Source organism: Gossypium hirsutum, chromosome A13 (assembly GCF_007990345.1).
Source record: "Gossypium hirsutum isolate 1008001.06 chromosome A13, Gossypium_hirsutum_v2.1, whole genome shotgun sequence".
Classification (NCBI taxonomy): domain Eukaryota; kingdom Viridiplantae; phylum Streptophyta; class Magnoliopsida; order Malvales; family Malvaceae; genus Gossypium; species Gossypium hirsutum.
Window position 1 is genome coordinate 3,066,398 of NC_053436.1, and position 24,403 is coordinate 3,090,800.

The 24,403-nt window shown below is 30.8% G+C and overlaps 1 protein-coding gene across 9 annotated transcripts; it reads right to left on the reverse strand.

The window, feature by feature from the left end:
• Window positions 1-85: 85 nt before the first annotated feature.
• Window positions 86-6,260, reverse strand: LOC107913494 (uncharacterized). 9 transcript variants are annotated; one of them, XR_005907364.1, is made up of 9 exons: window positions 5,735-6,260; window positions 5,005-5,612; window positions 4,665-4,764; window positions 3,837-3,893; window positions 2,617-2,734; window positions 2,157-2,239; window positions 1,415-1,476; window positions 737-1,288; window positions 86-549 (listed from the first exon to the last, which is right to left on the reverse strand). XR_005907364.1 is itself a non-coding variant. In XM_016842102.2 (8 exons), the coding sequence occupies exons 2-8, from the start codon at window positions 5,277-5,279 to the stop codon at window positions 1,114-1,116; spliced, it is 870 nt and encodes a 289-aa protein (XP_016697591.1). In that variant the 5' UTR covers window positions 5,280-5,612; window positions 5,735-6,260; the 3' UTR covers window positions 86-1,113. The 9 variants fall into 9 exon arrangements, 4 of the variants coding, with proteins under 4 accessions (XP_016697591.1, XP_016697589.1, XP_040940409.1 ...); XR_001688539.2 differs by having other exon boundaries at window positions 859-1,288; window positions 3,837-3,920; XR_001688538.2 differs by having other exon boundaries at window positions 3,837-3,920.
• Window positions 6,261-24,403: the final 18,143 nt, after the last annotated feature.

The following is a 24,403-nucleotide window of genomic DNA, read 5'->3' on the forward strand; positions in this document are numbered from 1 at the left end:
TCAAATATTACAAAAATTGAAAATCATCCTAACTCAGAAATTGATCAAGCATTTAAAATTGGTCCAATACTGAAACAAAAGAAGATGGCAGAATACAAGCAATTGCATAATTCAAAAGCACCAAATAAGGATCCACCCTAGGTGTTTTGCAAGTTACAAATTATACACATGAATAAGCTTCAATGCAAAATTCATCTAAACCAGTTAGAGATCTATTTTTCCTTCCTGGAGCAAGGAGATTGATAAGTGGTCTGCAATTATTATGCGGTGCTTGAATTTGATATCTGGAGGGTAAGCATTTTCAGGTTCCAAAAAATGGGGGGATCTCCACAAATCTTCCATGGTGGCACCCAATGTTGTGATGAGTATTTGTGTTTACACAAGAGACAGCATCCTAACAGCTCCTGATGGCATTTACACTCGATTTCTATTTCTTTCTTTTGGTAATTACACAAACCAGATATATCCAATCTCGATCTCGACAATCCCATATCAGCACCTCGGTTCCTGCTTGAGATGGATCCCGCTTGGCGAGCCAAAAATCATTGTCTGGGTACACAAGGAGAAACAAAACAAGGTAAAACAAGTATGCTCCACAGTGATCAAGTGGATCAATACAAGTAACCATTGCTTATTTGCTTAAAACATTTGCAGGGTCACCTATTGCCTTGGGGGCTACTAATTTCCTGCCACTAAATCGACATTAGTCGGTAGTATAACATTACAAGGGATTGACCTCGAGGCGTAAAATTCAATCGTTCTCCCCTCTCCATCTCAGGGGCAGTAGAAATTTCATGATAAAGTCGAAGTGCTCAGTTTATGTGACCTAACGTCAAGCTAAGATGACTGCATGCTGACCTGTAAGTCAGCTGTAAGTCATCAATGGTGTGAAAGGAGAATAGACATCAACAAGCAGTCGAGCAGCTGTAAGATGACTACATGACTAAATGCAAATTGGTGAAGCTGAATAATGAGAACAGAGTGTAAGACCAAAAAGAGCGAAAAATTCAGATCAACCCGGAAAGTTTACATTCCCAACCAGCATAAAGAAGGCTTTGCATGAAACCTCAATTAGATAAATATAACGACAGATTCCATAAATTGAACAAATTTTTAGCTTATGGTGGTGTCTACGACTCCACTTTTTTGGCCATGCAACCCAGCACATGCAAACTCATTAACAGGCAAGACATTAGTTGCTCCAGGCAAGAGGCCATTTGCTAAATCCTCATTAACAGATACAGGCAATGGTGGCATATGGCTCATTAATCCTGGCATCTCTCTCATGCTGCAAAAAGTCACAGTGAAGTTAATAACCCGGACAGGTGCACAAGGGTAAACCCAAGGAATAATCAAAAATGCTAGTTTGAGGGTATTAATCACCAACAGATAATTACTAAGAAAATCCACATACTCATTTAGCATGGCGGTAATATTGTTCCTTGCGTGACAAAAGAGGTCAATGTTATCCTGTAACTGTTTAAAAAGCTTTACTTAATAAGCCAGCCTCAAAAGACTGCTAAGAAGAATCATATATATATATAATATGAGGCAATCAAAAACAAAATTTAACGAGCACTTTGAAAAAGAAAAATAAATGGACCCGTGACCTCCTTTGAAGGACAAGGCCCACTTAAAAACCAATACACAATGTGTAGCATGGATGAAGAAATACATCCTTTTTTTTTTTGGTCAAATAGAGATTAAGCCAGTTGAAGTGAAGGAGCATGGAATAATAAAAGTACACCTACAGACATATGGGCCAGATTGTTGCCATGTTCTATAATGAAGAACTGGATTGGTTGAAATCACAGATATCTCATATGCCACCTTGTATCAGTTTGCAAATGAACCTAAAATTTTGGACAATGATGATAGATCTGAAATGTTTGTTCTTCTTAGTTTCATCAGTGATAGATATTTTTCCTACTCTCACTCTAATGCCATTAACGTTCATCAATTAAAGGAATGAGTATCACCTCAGTTAACCTCTTGAACTTTACAGCAAAAACTAGCATAACTTTCAGATTAAACTTTAAAAAGTAGCACACAAACAATAAGGCACCAACTTCATGACAATTAAAACTTATTGTTTGCTGCATGATTGCATATTATCAATCAAAGAAATGCTGAGAACTAGGAAATGACACACTCACCTTGTATTGAGAAAGATTGGATGTGATTTGACTAAAAGTTTGAGCATTTTGCTTCAAAAGATGCATAGTTGTACCACATATTCCTAAAAAACACACAACAGTTAGATTTACATTAAACAATACCTTTAACTGCAAGCCAGTATAAGGGAGTCACATTATCCAAAAGATGCATTGTTGTTAAGTGCCACAGGTGTTTAGGCTGCTAATATTTCACAGATATTCACTGATTCTGCGTTCAGCAACTTGACAATTATAACTAATGCATTGCTGTTAACCTTCCAAAGCTTATTTTCTTGAAACTGGTTTTATTTTGGAAGATTACACAAAATGTTTTCCTACATTCCTTGAGATAATAAAAATGGGAGATCCAGAAAAATACTGGTAGGAAGATACTAATTAAAAGCAGCCACAACCAGAAGAAAGATATTGATACTTCTAGGTGTAGGCATAAAATACAAACCTTCAGAAGGCGTTCTTCCATTCTGATCCAGATGACGCATCATGAGAGGATATGCAGCCATGGTTGGTGGCAGAGATGAAGGCATAGTCATCTTAGAAGATGATTCCACCAGCTTATCCTGAAGAAGTATGATCTTTAGAATATGGGTTCCTCAATCAAATTACATCCCAAATAAAATGGTTGATTCAGGAAACGAAGACAGGAAACCCAGTCATGGCATTCAACTTTAACAAATTGAGATACAGCACATTTACTTGCTGTTAAATTTTACTCATAATTAACAGTTTTCTTTGTGATTTAACATGAAAGAAAGAAAGCAATTCCAAGAAGACCATAAAAGCCTCAGAGCCAGAGGTGTAAAGAGTATCATTATGCTGTCAGAACATTTGAAAAGTATAAAATATGAATTAGAAATTTCTAATTCAAAAATAATTTCTATAGTTAATTTCTGTACTACAGTGGTGTTGCATTATAGTAATCGGCATCTCTCGTTTTGGAAAGGTCAAACTTGTAATGTGAACCAAGATAAGTCTTTTTCTTTTCACTTAAAAATAGTATCTTCTTTTTTCTCTTAAGTTTTAGGTATCACATTTGGAATGTTTCTCTAATTGATATATTTTTCTTCTACCATGCATCAATCCTGGACTATTGCTGCACTTATTTTCTTTCTTTCAATCCTAAAAAGCACTGTTTAAACATGTATAAAATATTAATCAGACTTCGACCTAATAAACAAAGAACTTATCACAAGGGTAGTTCCGTGAACCCCAAACAAAATCCCTACCTTAAATCTATACTTCATCCCAACATCTCCTCTGCTTTTTCCATGAGAAAAGTAGAGAAATTCTACAAATCAGGATTTACATAAACTTTTGAAAAATGAAAGCAAGAAAATTGTTGTTCCTTGCCAAATTCAAACCTCAAATTTTATGTTCCAAATTAACATGCCATGACTAGTTAACTAATGGTAATAAACATATAGATAATCATATCCATTAATAAATCTAATATTATGGATAATAATTATAAGATAATCCCAAACAAATAATATAAAAAAATACCAAAACATAAATAGAAGAGTAGAATAGTAAATCTGCAATCTCATGGAGCATGTGTTTTTCTCTAGAAATTTAACTAACATGCTTAAAATCATTAGGGGAAAGAGATATAAGAAATCAATATTATCTGTTGCGTGAAATTACAAAAATTCGTCAGCATACCTTCCTGTTGTTTACCTTCTTTCCCGCATTATGTTCCTCAGGTTTTCTACGCTTTCTCTGCCAATTTCCAAAAAGTACCTTTATCTTTTAAAAGAGATGAATATATCAAATATGCATATATAACATATTATAAATACAAATAATAAGACCAAATTAACATATTGATAGATTCCACTTGCTCTAGTCAATGCCAATGGTAAATTATGTTTCTTGACAGCATAGTCATACAAATAATAAGACCAAATTAACATATTGATAGATTCCACTTGCTCTAGTCAATGCCAATGGTAAATTATGTTTCTTGACAGCATAGTCTAACCAGGCCAGACAAAACCGTGATAAGCCAAAAGGGGGCTAGCAGCCTCTTCAAAATGGGAGTTAACTTCTGTAGCTTTTTGCTACCATTTCAGTCGAGGGCAATCGCTAACACATTAGTTAACAACTTGCTTAATAAATAATTTTGGCCTACTTGGGAATCAGTCAAAATAGAAGTAAGAAAGAAGGCATTTTGATCAACAAAATTAGCATAGATAATTTTGGGTTTAGGGTTTATGAAGTCAAATATTCAAAACATCACCAAATGCAACAAATTGCAATGCATTAAGAACAAGATAATTCATTAAGGACATGCATTTTGGTTCATCTTCTTTTTAGTACTGATAGTCTATAACAAGTTTTGTCAACGGAACATCTCCGTCATATCAAAACTAATAATCTTACAAATCATATGCAGACAAAGAATGAGACCTTAAATCATATGATACAAAACAATAAAAAACAGTACAAACGATGGTAGAAATGTATCATTAAGAAAAGAAAGGAGCTTACTTGCATCCACCTACACCTCAGTGCAACATCACGTACAGTTTTCTCAGGCAAGCTAGCTGCAATCTTTATGTACTTCAAAATATTTGGTTCCTCGTTATATCTATATACATGTACATTGAAAAACAAAAATTAGCGCCTAATCTTCATCTCAAAAGCAAGACATGCCTAATTAGTACCTCCTTGGAAACAGTTCTATCATTAAAAAAAATCAAAAATCAAATACAAAAAACACACGGCAATCCTACTAACATAATAAGGGATCTTTTACTTAACATAAAACATGACAAATTCAACTACACTACTTATTTTAATAGTGCAGAATTATAACACTTGCACTTACTTTTCAAGGCCATCCTCCAATATATACTGTTCATCAACAGACCACTCCACCGCCAACCCTGTATCATGATTGAGCCCTGCAACAGAGTCGACAAGGAAGGAAGATCCAGAAGAGTTTCCCGGTTGTAATAGGGCAGGGGAGGATGTAATAATACTGGAATTCCGAGGCAAGAACATAGGCGGCGGTGCAAAGTAACCACCCATCGGAATCATCTCAGAACTACTACTAATAGCAGAAGTAGTAGTTGATTGGAAAGATACGGCCGGTCGGTTCATAATAGAAGCTAAATCATCCACATGATGAAACCCAGTGTTCGATTCTGTGGTCAAATTTTCCGTTTCTTTCTTTTTCCCACCTATCTCACTCAAATTTTGGCTTTATCAAAAACCCAAACCAAATTCAAATATGAAAATAGAAATTGCTGCTCGCATCATCACACACTGTAGCTTGTGTCAAACTTGTTTGTTCTGTAACTTGTATAACTTTATTGTTCATTTCAGCTCAACAAAGACCCAACGGTTGAATCACTCGCATACAATGACAAATTGCCGAAAAGGAAAAGAAAAATGTCATATCAATATCGAAAACTCAACCCCCCAAATCGAATCCTAGAAACAAAAAAAAATCCCATCAATTTGAATAAAAAAGAATCTAAGGTCAAAAGACGACACGAAGAAGGGGGGAAAAAAGACAGAGATGGATGAATGAATGAAGAAGAGGGAGAAGTTACCTTTTTGTGGGCAACTTTCCGACGAAACCCTAATCGGTTATGCGTTTTACTTTCTCACTACAAGCTAAAAGCTTTGCTTCTGTTACTTTGTTTTATATATAATTTTGGGGAATGGGGTTCTTTGCTTTAGTTTACTATCTCCATTTTTGTTGCTGGAGAGACAAGAGATTAGCTTAACACCTCTCCATCCAATAGAAAGTGAATCTTTGCAAAGCAATGAAGGAAAATAAAGAAAAAAGTTTGGGGTTTTTTTTTCTTTTTTAATTTTTGTAAAGCGAAATTTGATTATTAGTATAAATATGTGCATAATTGAAATTTGCAGATCTTGGAATTCAGCAACAGTGCGAATCCCCATAAGCATTTGATGCCAATTATTGTGGACTCTCCACCTTTCCTTTTTGCTTACCTTTTTTATTCCTTTTATTTTTTATATGTTGTCTTCTTTTAACTGGGACTCCCTTTTTTCCTCTCCTTCTGTTTTTATTCATTTGATTATAGACTACCAGATTTTCCATGGAAAAGAAAAAGCAAGCACCTTTGATTCATTTTCAGATTTATATTTTCATATCGTAGAACAGAAGCATAATTTTTTTATGAAAGGGTCTTGTATAATGTATTTTTAAGGGATTCAGTCCCTTATTATTTGGGTAAACTATTAAAATAGTCACTTTTATTTATCTTAAATTATATTTTAATCATTTATGTTTAAAATATTATGTTTTAATCACATGTTAAATCAATCCCTTATCATTTAGTAACATGTGACTTGACACGTTAAATTAATATTTCAAACAAAAATTTTAGGTTAATTTATACAATTAGTCTCCATATTTTTTCGTTTTGAATAATTTAATTTAATGTGATCGTAAAATTAACAAAAATTAGTGATATCAAATTAATTGACAGAATTAATAATAATAAAGAATTAATAATAATAATAAAACTTATAAATACATAACAACACAGAATTTGACCCAACAGAAACTCATAATTCTATTAAGAAAGCTCTTTACATACTTTTTAAAGTTAATTAATAGTTTTATATTTTATATTTTATTATTTATGAATTTAATTAAAATATTATTCCGATAAAAAATTAAAATATTATTTTATATATTAAAATTATCTATACTATTAATAAAATTCTTGATTATAAGTCAACTCAACATCATCTTGATTAACAAAATTATAAAAATGTTTTTTCATAATTAAAGTAAATTACGTTATTTAAATATATTATGTCTTAATTTAAAACTAAACCAAAATTTTTATTTTAATATAATTTATTCATTTCATTCCTTGATTAAATTGAATTAAATCCTTACTTAATATTGTAAAATTTTTTTATTAATCATAAATATTAAAAAAATATTTATTTATATAAATTAAATATTTATTCGACTATTTAAATCGTTTTAGTTTAAATTAATAATTCTTTTTGTATAAATTACAAGAAGAGTACAAAGTCCAAACAAAGAACGCGATTAGCGTGACTTGAACCCAAGTCACACCTAAGATAATAAATACCTGACCATCAAACCAATATACGAGTTCAGTTCAAATTAATAAGTTAAAAATTAGTAAAATTATTTTTATTGAAAAGAGACAGTTTCCATAAATTAGTCATAATGGATTTAATCATTGATAAAAGAAGTTGGAAAGAATGCTATATTTGGTTAGTGGATAAACATTATTATACATAGAATGGGAAGCTGTACTATGGAAATAGGCAAAAAGAATCATGATTACTTGAAAAAGGTTTTAATGATTTCAATTTGAAATTTGTAAATTGAAGGCCAATTTTGAGAGAGGGGCTAAAATAAATGTGTGAGAAATCCAAATAAATGGATATTTCATTCAAAGGCCCAAAACTCATACTTGGCCCAACAGCCAACAATGATATTGTTATCAACTTCAAGATTATAGGAATATTAACTTAGAAGTTTTATTTAATATATTAATTTTAAATATATTTTCAGAAACCAATTGAGCCTAACACATTTTTACTTCAAACTTCTATAACCATTTATTTACTTTATTTATTTTTTTAAAAATAAATTTTGTATTTTAAGTTTAAATTTCATTATAATATTATTTTATTAAAAATATGAAAAGATAAAAATATGTCTGTATTAATATTTATTACTTTAGATATATAAAAAGTGTATTTTAATATTTTTCCAACTAAATTGATATCTTAAATTTGACCACTAAATTTTGATTTATTCAATTTTGAATTAAAATTAATTGAATACAAAAGTTAATCAAAATATTATAAATATTTTATTTTAATATTTAAAAATAATAAATTCATTAATTTTTTGATACAATATTGTGAGTGGAGATGAAGTTAACATAATTGAAACCCGTGTTAAACGAATGTTTTATAAGAATTTTAACAATCACTCTATACAAGTTAAGATAATAATAAATTAATTAATATAATATTAATAATTAATAAAATAAATTATTTATAAAAAAATCATTTTAATTTTTGATATATATATTATTTTTCAAGTCTTTCTTTCATTAAATACAAATTCTAAATTCAAATTTTTTTGTATTTTATGAATTAAGTATTGTTCAATATTAAAATGAAATATTTGATATAATATTTTTCTTGTTAATTTTTTTTTCAAGTCATAAAAATCAATATTGAGAGGTAAAATTTAAAAAAAAAAGTTGATGGCAAAATTCAATCACATAAAAGTTTAGTGGTAAATATACAGAATGATTCCACAAGGTTGACTTTAAAAAATTGTAAAGTTATTTGTATTTTACTTCAAAATTAATTTAGTATTTTTAGTATTATGTTTATATATTGCAATTAACTTATGCTAGTATCACCCCCCAAAATAAGGTTTTTATGCACTAATATCATGTCATCAATTTAAAAAAAAATTATTATACACTAATTAATATCAAATATCTTCTTCATCTATATATATATATATATAAAACAAATGTAATTATCATTATCGATTGATGTGTTAATACATCATCAATAAAGCAAATATAAGTATGAGTATAAAATTGATAAATTGAAATATCTCACTAATGTAATTATACATCATCATTAAAATTGTAAATAATTCTAATTAAAAATGATAAGAAAATTATATTTAAAACTTAATTATAAAGATGAGACTCGCTTTAAATATAACTAAAAAATGAAACATTTGGGAACTCAAAAAATTAACATAGAATTCAATGTATCCATATATATATATATGATACTAAGCAATGCCTTTTGCAAGTTTGAATCTGATTTCTTGGTCTTGTTCTACAACAGGAATTTTCTCTATTAAAAGCGCGTGCTGGATGTTGAAGGAGAGGTTTTGGAATCCCAAGGATGTAATTTGGAACATAGTTTGGAAGTTTCCTGGGCCTCAGAGAGTTAAGCATTTCATTTGGATTGTTATGAAATAGAGACTTTTAACCAACGTCGAGAGAGTTTAAAGGAGGATTGGTCATGATGAATCTTGTCCTCTTTGTGGATATGGTTATGAAGATGCATTACATGTGCTTAGAGATTGTTCGGTTGAGAAGGATGTTTGGAGAAGGATGTTTGGTACCAAGTTATCCACTAAGCCAACAAGATGTTTTCTTTTCTAGCAATTTAATAGATTGGTTGACCTTGAATTTACATGTTCACTCAAATCTTAACACGATGGATCCAAGTTGAGCTTGTTTATTTGGGTTACTAGTGTGGCGCACTTGTAAAAATAGAATTCTTTTTATTTTCCAAGGTATATCCATGAATCCAAATGAGATTATTAAGGTCTCATATAGCTGAGCCAATCAATATACTTTAGTACACAAGTTTTTGAGCAATCGCTAATAGGTATGTGTTTTTTTTCTTAATTCTAATGGTGTTGTTTAGATGAATATCAGTCTATCTGCTGTAGGAAGTGTGGTTCGAGATGGAATGGGGAATTGAATATTGGGATATAATCGATTTTTGGGGAAGTGCTCGGTCTTTGTTGCCAAGTTAAGGTATCCTGAATGGTTTAATCCTACTTCAGGAGCAAGATCATGATAGGGTCTTCACTCAATCTGATAATCTTGAGGTAGTCAAAGTTATTTGTAATCATCAGCAGACTAGAGTAAGTACATCACTAGTCAGGAAAATCTAACTTGTTAATGATATTTTTTTTAAACAAGTTAAAAAAAAGTTTAAAAGGGAATTTACAAAATAAAATTAATGTTAAAAATGTTCAACTATAATATTTATTTAAAGTATTAATAATTTTTAAAACTTCAAAAAAAATTATTGTTTATAAATGTAAAGTTGTCACATAAAAAATTGTTGTATAGAATTTTTAATATTTAATTTTATTACACTTTAAATTTTTTATTATTGCTTAAAAAAAATTTAAAAATTTCATGGTGGTTGAAGTAAATAAATTTTAGTTAAAATGTTTATGGATGATAATAATATTATGTATGACGTTAAAAAAAAGGTAATATTTTTTTTACAAAATAATATGAATTAATTTCAAATTTATTATTAATAAATATAGTATTATTTCCTTTAAGTGAAATAAAATATAAATATTATTATTTCCTTGAATAATCTTATAAATATTTTATTATTTTCTAGCTATCATTTTTCTACCTATATAATTTTTTTTCCCTTTCAAGTTAACAAAATATTGAAATGAAATTACCATGAAAAATTAAGATAAAACATTATAATTACTAAAAATATAAAAGGAAAATTAATAAGGCATAAATGAATTTATTTGATCATGCACAAACAATTAAAATATAATAATAAATTTTAAAAATTATATTATTTTTCAAAATATTATAATTACACCTAACTTCTAATGGAGAAATGTCTCTTTTAATCCTTCAAAACTCCAAAAGTTGTTGAAAATATTATATAGGTAGATTCTTGAAGTATAATAGGCATCAAATTTTCATATTTTTAATAAAGCAAGTACTAATTAAAATAAAGTATTGTGACAAATTTTAATATTTTTATATAATATAATGACAAATTTACACTTTATTCCTTGCAAATTTTTTATACTTATACTATATAATTCAATTCCTAACATATATATATATAAAGTCAAACAAAAAACGCCAAATTTGATATAAAGACAAATTTAAATAAGCAATTTGTAAGGAAAGGTTTTTAAAACTCATTTTTTAAAAATACTATATTTGATAGGAATTATAAATAATAATTATATACATATGACACATAGTATAAATGATAAATACTGCAAATTGTTGCACAAATGTCATTGCCTCAAAGAAAAAAAGATCAATAGAGGAGAAAGACAACTTAATAATAACCATAATACTCAAAGGTTTAGAAACAAACTAAAAATGCATAAATTTGATTAACCACTAATAATTGCATCCTAGCTCGTTATCATCAGACCAACCTGACAACGAACTACGATAAACCAATAAACCACAATTGTGAGCCCAAAAGATCCACCACAACAATGATACACAGAAAGCCAAGTCTCAAATGATCTATCATAGCTCACTATCCTTCTCATCATCATCATCTCGTAGTTTAATCTTGTGAACATCATTACAGTGATTTATCATTATTCGGAAACGATTCCCAATAGATTTGGTCGCACCCCTACTTTGGAAATTCCCATGTATATGCCAAAACATGATTAAAAAAAGCTAAAACTAAAACCACCACTACTTTTAGAGAAAACAGATTGGACAAGAACCACTATAGTTTTTAGATAAAACAAAATAGATTAAAACTTAAAAATTAAAACTAAAACTACCATTACTTTTAAAGAAAATAGAGTGGACTATTATTTATGCACAAGCTTTCACATATGATGGCGCTTGGCGAAACTAAGACATCATATAAATCAATGTGGAAATGATTGAAAAACGAAACTAAAAAGAAAAGACCTAAAGGAATAGATGGAAAGAATATAAAAGAAAGGGATGTTTGAGATCTTTTTAAGAAAAATAACTTCATTAAAGTAAAGTAGAATAAGTTATAAGCAATACAAGAGAGGACATAAACTAAAACCCAATCCAACAGACTTAATCATACATTCTCTCCTATGTCCTTTACTCTTATTGGATAGAGTAGACATGGCATCATAAAGTATAATCAAGGAAAGAATAAGAAGTCTTTCTTATTCTATGTAGCCACATACAATAAGGCTACCCTTGCAAGCATGAGTAGCCTTATTAGCTTCATGACGCAAAAAATTTTAGACTTGAGAAGCAAGAGCTTTACAGTTCGAAATCAACATACCAAAGTAAGAAATATCCTTACCACTATCGTTCAAGCCAAAAATCAATTGAAGACAATGGGTCTCAACAATAATATGATCAATACCAATGGATTTAAACTAAGAAAGAATTTTATGAATCGCAAAGGCTTCAGTGAGTTTTGGTTCCAAGTGTAACCAAAAGTGACTCGAAAGGCCATTGATAAAACCACCATCGAAATGCTTCACAATTGCAGCAAGATTAGTCAATAGTTCCTCTTTAAAGCTCATCGCATTTATATTTCATTTTATCCAACTACCTTAAGGGTTAATCCACATGAAAAAGCTACTGCCCAATGTAGCAGAATATTTTACACCTTATCAAACACATCTTGTGCATTAAGCCAATTATACAAATACGAAACAAGAAAAAATACATAATGAGTGCCTCTGGTACATTTGTGTTCCTCAAACAATACAAGTTCCTATGGAACCATATACTCAATATTTGTTGCTAGAACCTTACACCTTATCTTAACATCTTGCTAGTTAGAAAAAGATCTAATCAAATCATAAACAAAGGAATTTGAGAAATCTTGGTTAGCAAAATGCCAAATCACACTGGCTTTTATACAGTGAAGTAGCACATGATCAAGGCTTTCGACCATTCTACATTGAAAACATCTAGGACCTAATTGAATTCCTTTATCGACAAGCCTTGATTTATACGGTATAAAGCCCCTTAAGAATCTCAAAAAAAAAAATAACCTTTGGAGGGATATGAGAGTCCCAAAGTTATTCCCAAGGTCTAGCAATCGAAGGGGAAGGAATAGGTTAATAGAGATCAATAACAAGCCAATAGTCGGTTTTAATCAAATAAAAATTGTTTGCATTATAATGCAAATTGCGAAAATCGAGTCCCTTGTAATAATTGATTGAAGTCTTTGAGATACGAGCGACGTCATAAGGAACAAAAATACCATTAATAAACTCCATGTCCCACATTAAGCCACTATTATAAAAAAAGTTTTTAACTCTCAAATCTTCCGTGCCAGGAAAATGAGTCGAATCCACTAAAAAATTATTATCATCACAAATCTATAGATCCTTGAAGACTTAAATGGAAGCACCATCCTCTACTCGCATTCTTGTACCTTTTAAGATCAAATACTTAGCAACCATAATACTCTTATCAATGAAGGATTATTGCCTTCAGTAGCATAAAATATCACTAGTTGGATAATATTTAGCTTTGAAACACCAACTAGAAAGAGTACCCAAACTCATAATAAGTCTCAAAGTCTGCTTACAAAGTATCGTAAGATTAAAGTAGTGAAGATTGCAATAGCCCATGCCCTCAAACTTTTTGGGTGCATACAACCTATCCTAAAAAGCCTAGTGAATCTTCCTATTGTCACTATTGTTTGAACCCCACTATAAATAATTCATCATCTTTTGAAAAGTGTCACAAGTGTTCAATAGAATAAGAAAATTGCTCATATAATAGATTGGGATCGTTTTAGCAACAATTTTAATCAAAACCTTTTTACAATTTTTGGTAAAAACTTATTCTTCCAAATAAAGATATACTTACTAAGTCTCTACCTAATAAAAGAGAAAACATGCTTTTTGTTTCTCCTAATTAGAGAAGGAAGATCGAGATAGTGCTCATGATCCAAGGGGGTTGTCATACCAAGAGTCGAGCAACCACTATTTTTACAGGACGAGTCATATTGAAGTTAACAAATCCTTGAAGCAATCCCCGATATACATCATGTATATATCCTTTAGAAGGAGGGTGAGTCCCTTTGTGACTTTGTTTAAAGATTCAACTTAGCCATCATGATAACAAATGGGGTTTCAAATGATCTGCTATCCAAGTAGTCATTGTGGGAATCGCTCATCAGTTTTTCATGTATGACCTTGTCAACAACCCTCAGACAGGGTTTACTCATAGGTTTGCTAAAAGTGATTAGATTCAATGGAGTAACATTAGAACCACCGTTGGTAGGAATAAAGATATTCATGCCTCGCGTAATATTTCCCCTCCGTGCAACTACAGTGGCTACCATAGGGTCTGTCCTTAAGGGAATGATTGAAGAAATATGAATTATTTTCCCAGTACTAGGGAAACAAATGGGTTTTCAAGATTAATGAGGAATAGGTATTAGATGTAGAATGAAATAACCCCCTTGTTATTTTGTCCACCATAATGGGTTTTCAAGTAAAAACAATATTGGTGGACACATATAGTTCGGTAGAAAACCTAAGTTCATAGGCCTTACATTAGATAGGTCTTAAGGAATCAATTTTTAAGAAATCTAGTTTCATCTTCGACTTTGCAAATCAACCAATTAAGGTCAAAGGTTCAGTGATACTCCAAGTTACCCTAGGTGATAGCTAACATGGTGTGACAGAGATGGTTAAATTTCTTATGGTGGACCATCTTTCAACCTACAAGGCTATCTTTGGTCGACCCATAGTAAGAATGACGTGTCTACTTTTGTATGAATCTTAAATTTCTCTCAATTATGCGAATTGTATATGAAATCCAACCAGTGAATGGCCAATACAGTGCCACATTGTGTTCCTACAACTCATCGAGAGTCGTATTGGCCCCTCTTTTACTTAGATGATCTATATTGGTTCCTTTGGCATGACCTCTGCTAGAGTCAACATGATAGATAAACCAATGTTGAATTTTGAAAGTTTATATGTGAGGTTAGAAGCCAAACTCCCAAATTTGACGAAATAGAACAAAGTAAAACCCTTTGGTTCAGTGACGAGAATCTTAATAAGGTTATACAAGTAGTATCCAACCTCTTACCATCTAAAAAAAATTGGAAGTTCTACTGAGGAAACATATTAATGTATTTGCCTGGTTTGCACAGGACATGCCAACCATTCATCCTTCCATCATTAAACACTCATTAGGTGTGGACCTTAGAGTTTGACTTCTAAAACAAAAGAAAAAGAAGTTATCTCAACCCACATCAAAGCTACAAGACAAGAAGTGTAAAAATTACTAGCAACAAGGTTCATCAGGGAAGTCACTTACCCAGAGTGAGTCTCCAATGTGGTTATGATGTCAATGTCTAATGGCAAGTGAATGATGTATGTAGACTTCACCAACCTTAACAAAGCTTGCCCAAAAGATAACTTTTCTAATTCCCTTCATTGATAGGTTAGTAGATGCCTTTGCAGGCTACCATTATATAAGTTTTATGGATGCTTTCTCAGGGTAAAATTAAGTTTTGATGGCCAAAGAAGATCAAGAAAAGACCACCTTTATCATTGAGGATGGATTTTTTTGTTACAAGGCCATCTTTTTACCTCAAGAATGTGAGGTCAACTTACCAGTGAATGGTTAACAAGTTGTTCAAGGACTAGATTAAACATTATATGAAGGTATACGTGGATGATATGCTTATCAAGAGTGTCACCATAGAACAACATGTTAAGGATCTACGGCATGTATTCTCTGTGTTACGAAGGTACAACATGAAACTGAACCCCATCAAGTTCACCTTTAAAATAGGAGCCGATAAGTTTTTAGGGTTTATGATTTAAAATAGAATGATTGAATCCAACCCAGTGAAGATCACGAGCATTTTTGACTTGAACCCTCCCGAAAGCACTAAAGAGATTCAACATTTGATTAGTTAGGTAGTAGCCCTAAACTAGTCCCGTTAGAAAACGGTTGATAAGTTTCTACTCTACTTCAAGGCTTTCAAAGCATTGTTTCAATGGTTAGAAGACTGCAAAAATACTTTGAATAGTTAAAATAGTATTTGAGCGCCCCCTACGTTAGTTGTTTTTTCATCATCAGGGGATTGTCTATCCTTATACATAACAACTTCAGATGAAACAATGGTAGCAGTGTTGGTAATGGAGGATAGTGGCCACTTGTACCTAAAATATTATATGAGTAAGGTTCTTCAAGATAGGGAATTAAATTACTAAAAAGTTAAAAGATTGTCTTTACCTTAGTGATTATTACGAGAAAACTTCAATGATATTTTTAAGCTCACCCAATTACGGTATTGTTAGACTAGAACCTCTGTGATATCTTTAAGAAGGTTGACTCTTTAGGTTAAATGATAAAGTGGAGTGTAAGGGAGTTTGGTTTAGAGCTCTTGCCAAGGAAGGCCTTCAAAGCTCCTACCCTTTTAATTTTATAGTTGAACGCTTCTGCACGAAGGGCTCAAAACCATCTATAAGTTAAAAAACACCTATGAACCATGTATCTTTACTTGAGGAACCCTCTATCGTAGAACTGTCTATATAAGTCAATGTATGGACTTTTCATGTTGATGGATCATCCAGAAACAACAGGTTAGAAGTTGGGATATTGTTAGTCAATCTGAAAGGTAACAAGTGGCAATATGGGTTGTCATTTACTTTCTCCACTTCTAACAACGTAGTAGAAAATGAAATGTTCATATTATGTCTTGAGCTAGCACTGAAATTAAGAGTTCATAAGTTACATTTTCACACAAACTCTAAATTGGAAGTAAAGTAAATTTAGGGTGAGTATGAGATTCTTAAATCCACGTTAGCTAAGTATCATATGTTAGACAAAGGCTTGCTGCCTAGGTACCTAGAGATTAAGGTAAAAAGGATCTATAGGACTGAAAACACTTGGGCGAACTCCTTTTTTCGATTGGCTTCTTTAATTGAGATTAAGCAATAGGGTATGATTCTAGTGGAACACAAGAAGCAACCTAATTATATCACATTCTTACAGGTCTTTAGCATAAATGATGGGGTAACCTATATCAAACCCATAGTGGAATTCCTTGTAGGTGTAAAACTACATTCCAATCTTATAGAATAGGCTAAGCTTCATAAAAAAGTAGCCCGATACATTATGATAGATGGGGTGTTAGACAGAAAAAGTTTCTAGCATCCATTCTTGAGGTGCTTGGCCCCATCTTAACTTAAATATGTTATGAGGGAGATGTATAAATGGATTTGTGTAATCGCGAATCTTGAGTCACTGGCCAAGCTATCAAATTCGTTAAAGAGTTGATAAATCCTATAAGTAAAATAGACCTTATAGAAAGTCCATTTATTACCAATCTCTAATAAAGGATTTGCATGTTCATTGGTTAGAACCTCTAAGAAGTCCCAATGGTTTGGACTTGAGTGGGTTGAAAAAAGACATACAACCTTGGCAAGAATGACGTTCTGTGAAATATATGACGCATGCTCCTTTAAGCTCTTTAAAATCTATAGGTGGCATAACTACCGAGATCAATACAGTTAATTATGTCCCTCCGAGAAGTTGGTTAGCTACCTCTCATTTGGTTCTAAGATTCTTCTTATTCCTAAGTCATCATGCGGAAGAGCTCTGGTAGCCGTATGGGGATTTGAAAAAGGAATTGATTGTGATTTTGAGCCTGTTCTTTCTATGACTCCTCTTAACTAAGATGATTGAGATAAGAGATCTGATGCTTAAGGTAGGAATCAATTTTATTATGCTATATAGTGAAGGAATTAGATGAAATTTGAGAGCCCGAGCCCTTGCACAAAAGGTCCCCCATCAAGGTTATTACTTTCCCACACTCCAAATGGATGCCATGGAATTCATAGCCAAGTGTAAGCCCTACCAGAAGTTTTCACATGTACACCTCAACTAGTTGAACTGTTGCAGTTCATCTCCAACTTGTGGCCCCTCACCATATCGAGATTGGATATTGTGGGTCCATTTCCACCCATGGTGGTACAAAAGAAGTACATTGTGGTAGCCATGTTGGAAAAAATATGATTTGAAAATGGTTTTTATGCATTACTTAAAATAAAAATTATGAAAATTAAGTTGGCTTGTGATATTTAGAATAATAAACCCTTTATCAAGATCGCACTTGTGTTTTCGACTAGAAGAATCCTTGACATTCCTGACTTTCAACCGAACAACCTTATTTTCTATTCTCATACCACGAACTACATCAAGTGTGAGCTCAAATGATACGAATCAAACATAGAAAAAATAGTTTTCTTTATTTTAGTGTGAAAACAAAAAAAAATCTCTTCGCAATAGAAACTGACAAAACTGTTATTTTAGAAAATATATTTAATACTTAGAGAATAAAACTCTCTGTTTTCGGGCAGGATAACAATATCTTAAAGTTGTGTATTTTGCCCTACTGGTGCCATCTATTTATAGAAGTTATTTCAACTAGAAAAACAAAAGTTTAGTCTGACTAGAAGAATAGGGAGCGACAACCCCAGTTAATAATACTAAGGGTTTTCGTCCCTCTCTTTACCATGAGGGGCGTTTGGGCCTCTGCCATATCGAGTCTAATTACAAGTACTTCTTAGACTTTTAACCCAGTACTTTATAATTTGATCTAACCCGATATTTATTTTTCTATTTTCAGAATAAACATCTTAATTAATAAATCAATTAAATAATCTTCTCAACCCAATTCTAATTTTTTCAAAATCATGACTTTATCATAAAATAATCTATGAGAAAATATATTTAATTTTCTACATTCAACAGGTTTTCTATGACCAAATAATTTATTTCCATTTTCAAACTTCATTTAATTCAAAAAACATAAATTCATTTCCAAGTCTTTTTCACTTTTCATTTTCATTTTGGAAAAACCACATCCATTTCCAAATGATTTCATTTCTCCATTTTCATTTTTCATTTTGGAGAAACCCATAATCGTTTCCAAATGTTTCCCATTTCTCCATTTTTCACCATTTCTATTTATTTTTGTTCAGTTGATTCAACGTGTTATTCATTTCTCATTTCAACGAGTTAGTGGAGGGACCAATTAGACATATACGATTAAGGATCAAATGATTTATAATTAAGTTCTAGCTTTTCACCTATTAATTATAAATTCATTTAGTCACAAAGTCATTCCACTATAGTATCATGATTGAGCTCTTCATAACGACATACTATTACAAATGTAATACCCTAAAAATTTTTATAGTAAGATATTATCCTTGATATAGTAAAATAAGGAAATACAGTGACAAAAAGGGAAATTTTGAGTTATGTCAACATTGAAAAGTATATTATGATATATTAATTTAAGAAAGGACTAACTCGTAAAAGTGAAAAAAGTTTTGTTGCAAATAGTAAATACTCAAAATTTGAGGGGTTAAAGCGTAAATATGAAAAATTTGAAGGACCAATAGTGTAAATATTTTAAGGGTGGAATGATCTAGAAATTAAGGAAAATGGATGAATTAGGACCAAATTGAATAGGTGAAGAATTCTGAGGGATTAAATTGCAATTATACCAAATTAAATGATAACTCAAGGATAGAATTTTAAAAGATTCTAAAGGGAAAAATGGTCAATTAGAAGGAGAGAGAAATCTAGAAGGCAATGATGATGTGGAGATATTTTAGATTAATTAAATAAATAAATATTAGTTTATTAATATTTTAATTTGATTTTTTAAATTATATATTATTATTATTTCATGTATTATATAAGGAAAGAAAAATGAAGAATTCTCTTCATCTTTCCCATGCATCAATGTAAGAAGAAGACAGAAAGAAAGAAAGTTTTGCTTTCTTTACAATTTGGTCATTTCACCAAAAATCCACTATTTTCACCTAGAAATCAAAAGAATTTCCATAGACATCAAGAGAGAAAGATAATAAGGAGACTATAGGGAGCTAGAATATCAAGTTAGATTCAAGAAATAGAAGTTGGGGGAGAGATAAAATCAAGTTAGAGATTGAAATCAATAGAACAAAGTAAGAACATCAAGATTTCAATATATTTTAAAGTTTGATATTATTGAAAAATCATGGAAATGATGTTATAGGAGAGTTTTATTATATAAGGCTCTATGTTCTTGATATTTTAGTGAAGAGAAATAAGAGAAAGTGATGAGAAATATTATAGAGAAATGGAATGAGGGTGTTATAAACTTGGTAATTAATATTTTGCACTAAAACACTTTTGGACAGCAGCAGTGGTCTAACTTTGAAAAATCACCAAAAACTGTGGAAATCGAATTAGAGGTTGAATAAAATATGAAATTAAATTTTATTGAGTCTAGTTTCTCATAGAAGAAACTATGTAAGCATGGAATTGTAAAATATGAGATATAATAAATTTTGTGAAACAAGGTCAGAATAATTTCGGATTCCCCTGTTCTGACTTTGGAAAATCATTAAAAATTGTATAAAAATATTTTAGGGTTTAAATTTATATGTTTAAATTTTTAATGAGTCTGTTTTCAAGAGAAACAAATGGGAACATCATCCAAACCCCATACTAAGAGATAATTAATTTTTAGTAAAGAAAGGTCTAAACTGTCAAACAACAGAATAAGGATAAATCTAAAGACTTTACTGTATTTATTGGCTAAAATTATAAATTCTGAAATTTTTATGTAGAAAAATATTTGAGTCTAGTTTCGAAAACATCAAGCGGATCTTAATTTGGAATTCTGTAGCTCAAGATATAAATAATTTAGTAACTATGACTCAAGTGGATAGCTTGACATGAACATATAAGTAAATAGTGGAGTTATGTATATATTAAGGATGTGGAATGGAGAGGAGGAGGAAGAAAATAAATATATGAATATTTAGCTAGCAAGGGTTTACATTAAAAATGGATAATTTACATGTTTTAAACTCAGGGATTAAATTGAATAAAAGTAAAACTTTAGGGGCAATTTTATAAAAATGTCAAAAATGAACAAATTGAAGGAAATGAATTGTTTTATTGTTTAAATTAATAAATTGAATGAAATTATTAATTTAAGATTGGGTGAAAATTGAGGAAAATAAAAAAATTACCAAAATACCCCTGAATCTTAGTATTTCTGCAATTTAGCCAGGTAAGTTCATGTAACTAAATTTTGTATATTTTTATGCTTGTATTGGATGTGTACATATAAATTATATAAATACTATGAATATATTTGAAATTATTCGCATATGTCTAACAAAACCTGATAAATGATAATGCTCGATAAGTGACAAGTTCCAGTTGAATATTGAATATCAATGGATAAAGGTGATTTCCCATATGGAATGAGGTCCTGCAAATGTTGCTGATGGGATTTAGCTCGGACGAGTAATCCTTAACCTCATTACAAAATGGACTTAGCTTGGACGGGTAATCCTGATATAAGCCTTCTCTAGCATATATTAAAGATAGAATTTAGCCTGGACTGGTAATTCTGATCTTACGTTGAAATCGGGATTTAGCCTGGATTGGTAACCCTGATTATATGTTAGAGATGAGATTTAGCCTGGACTGGTAATCCTTATCTCACTGATTATATGTTATAGACAAGATTTAGTCTGGACTGGTAATCCTACTACATAGTTCTTGCGAACATCCTGATTGGTAGTGAATCTGCATGTGTAGCACACTACTATAGCTCTTTGTGAGCATCCTGTTACATGATTTAATCGGTTGTGATCCTGCATACGTTGCGGACACAAACGCAACTCTTTTTGAGCATCCTGACATGGCTCGCTTGAACTCTCTAAGACATGGCTATCTGGTGCTCCTATTACATGGCTCTTTGTGAGCAATTATGAGTTTCCTGATTTAAAAGTTCTTTGTGAACTTCCTGAGATTTAGCCCAGATGAGCATCTTGATATGTGGCTTGAGAGTGTGCTTTCTGATTATGTACCCTAAAGGGGTACTACTGGATACAAATTGAAGGATTACAGACTTGTACACTTTAAGTGAACTATATGAGTATCCGTCAATATTTCAAATAAATTCAACGGGCAAAGTTTTGACAATGTTAAACATGAACTAAAGATAAGTTGCCATGGAATGAAATATGAGATATGGAAATACGACATAAGTTAACCGAAATTGTCCCGAAAATTTTGATAATACTCCATAACCTTATTTCGACAATGGATTCGGGTTAGGGGAATTACAATAAAAGCAACTCAATCAGTGCTCGTTCAATGACCTTGTCCTTAATCTTTTTGGGTTAATATCATTTCTTTTAATGTGGTCCTATTTTATCTCACGGTAACCATTAAATCTTCCTTTATGAAAAGTCAATTTCTATCAAATAGCAATTAATTCATTCATTATAAAGACAAACAACCTGTGGCCACGTTACTTTTCATCAACCATGCAATGCCAATGAGAGGATATCATTTAACCATGTCTCGGGTTATGAATTCCATTATTGTGAACGATGCTACATATTGTAGAAGTCTTATACCCAACGCACTAGCTTAGGGTTCCTTACCTATTTGAACTCAGACTTTTACTTACATCAAAGTATATAAGTCACACATACATAGCTCGTCATCTACTCAGGATTTAGGTATGCCACACTATGAACATCACAAGTGAATAAATCCATAAATGGATTTAGGATATATTCTTCTTGGGTCTAGTTCGATGTACTGTTAGTCCAGTTAATGATATCTATGTCATTATCTTTTAGAAGTCATCTGTTCTGATGCCCAAAACAAATCATCTCCCCAATTGAACTTGATAGACAATATATTAGTCTTTCTATCGGTTTGTTCATTTCTGATTAGACTAAAGACATGTTTACATTCGTTTACTAATACAAACTATCTTTTCGTATTATGATATAACCATGTAATACTACTTAGTAATTGTCAAGTATTAATGATAATTGTGTAAACCAATAATAATATAGGAGCAACCTTTAGACTAAGGGAAGACAAAAAATAACTCTCACCTCATGAATAGCTTTCTCTTCTAAATCTTTTTCATTGTCTTGAGCTCTTAGCTTCTCTATTATAAAGCCCTAACACCTACTTAAAGCATCAAAAAGTGTTGCAAATTCCAATATTTTTTAAATTTCATCTCCCTACGAGATCCATCTCTTAACCTAACCTATTACAAAACAACCATAAACATAAAAACACTAAAAAGTTGCATAAATTTGTTCAAAGGTCAAAGTTTGTTTTAAAAAACTGCACATCAAGTCAAACCTAAAGTTATTATTTAAGAATACTACACCTTTTAACAAATATTTTAATATCTAAATTCAAAACATATACATTAAAAGTTGAAATTATTAACAGCAACCATATGATATAATTCTGTTATTAAAATATAAATTTGCTTTTAACGTAGGCTTCACTTGTTTCAAATGCATGAATGCATCTTGAGACAAAGAATTTCTCCTACTATATAAAATAGAGAAATTCAAACACGAATATTTATATGAATGCAACCGACCCCAAAACAAAAATGTCTTTGAAAATAATTTTCATTAGGCTAATAATGTAGTTAGTAATGGTCAAACATCCCTGCCTTGGGCTTCCATTTTGTATGATATAATAAATTAGTTTTCTTCAGGTCTTCAAGAGCATCTGATACTCTGTTAATAATAATATGCCACCGGATTCTTTTGTTTCATTAATTAAAATAGAAATTCCTCACGAGTGCCAACAATTTTCTATATTTATTATGAATCATATAACTAACCTTTTCTAAATTAATCATATAGTTAACGACTATGACATGTGATGGTTGTATTTTCGGGCGGCATCACTTTATTATTATTCTTATTATTTTATTTGGGAAAGAAAAAAGAGATTCCAATTTTCTTTTGTAATATATACGAGTTCAATACTAAAAATTTTATGATTGATTGGAGTTTAATTGCGATCTGAGATATAAATTTAATTATTTAAATTAGTTTAATTAAATTGAATTAAATTTATTTACTTAATTAAATAGTTGGTGATTAAAATGTTTGAAATTGAATGAAGTTTTTAGTATTTAATTTTTAAATTAATAGTCTTTCAACTTATTTGAATAAAATATTTTGAACTTGTTGAACTCAGCAATCATTAAATTGAATACAAATTATTTTCTAAGTCAATTTTTAAAATAAATTTCATTAATAGAAACCGTAAATAATATTGAATACAAAGATAGGCACATACTACTACAAACTGATGTTTAAATTGATATTTGCAAGCAAATTTTAGCAGTGCTTAAGATCTGCGCCAACTATTTTAGACATATAGTATTAACAAGATAGAAAAACAAAGAACAATGTTTATTCAGTTTGGTTCCCCTATGTTTTTGGGGTCTTGCCTATAAGATAATCCATTATCCTAGCAATAGGTACAACAAGTGATTACAACATCTAACACTCATTAGATTAGTCTTATCACCTTTATGCCTAAGATCTAAATAATAAGTTTTCCCTTGAAAACTTAGGACATTAATCAAGTACTCACTTGATTATTTAACTCAATGCTCTTACAAGAAACACTCCTCAATAAACAAGAAATAAGTGCTCTCAGCTTTGTACAACACCTATTCAAGTCTCTTCAATTTATAAGAAAACGAGACTTACTAACTTACTATATCAATTATAATTAATCTTTCCATGAAACTAGCAAGATAATAAGTATAAGGAATATTTTTAATGATCTCAGGATAAGTCTTGAATCTCAATGATATGTTTCCAAGTTTTACCCCGTTCAATC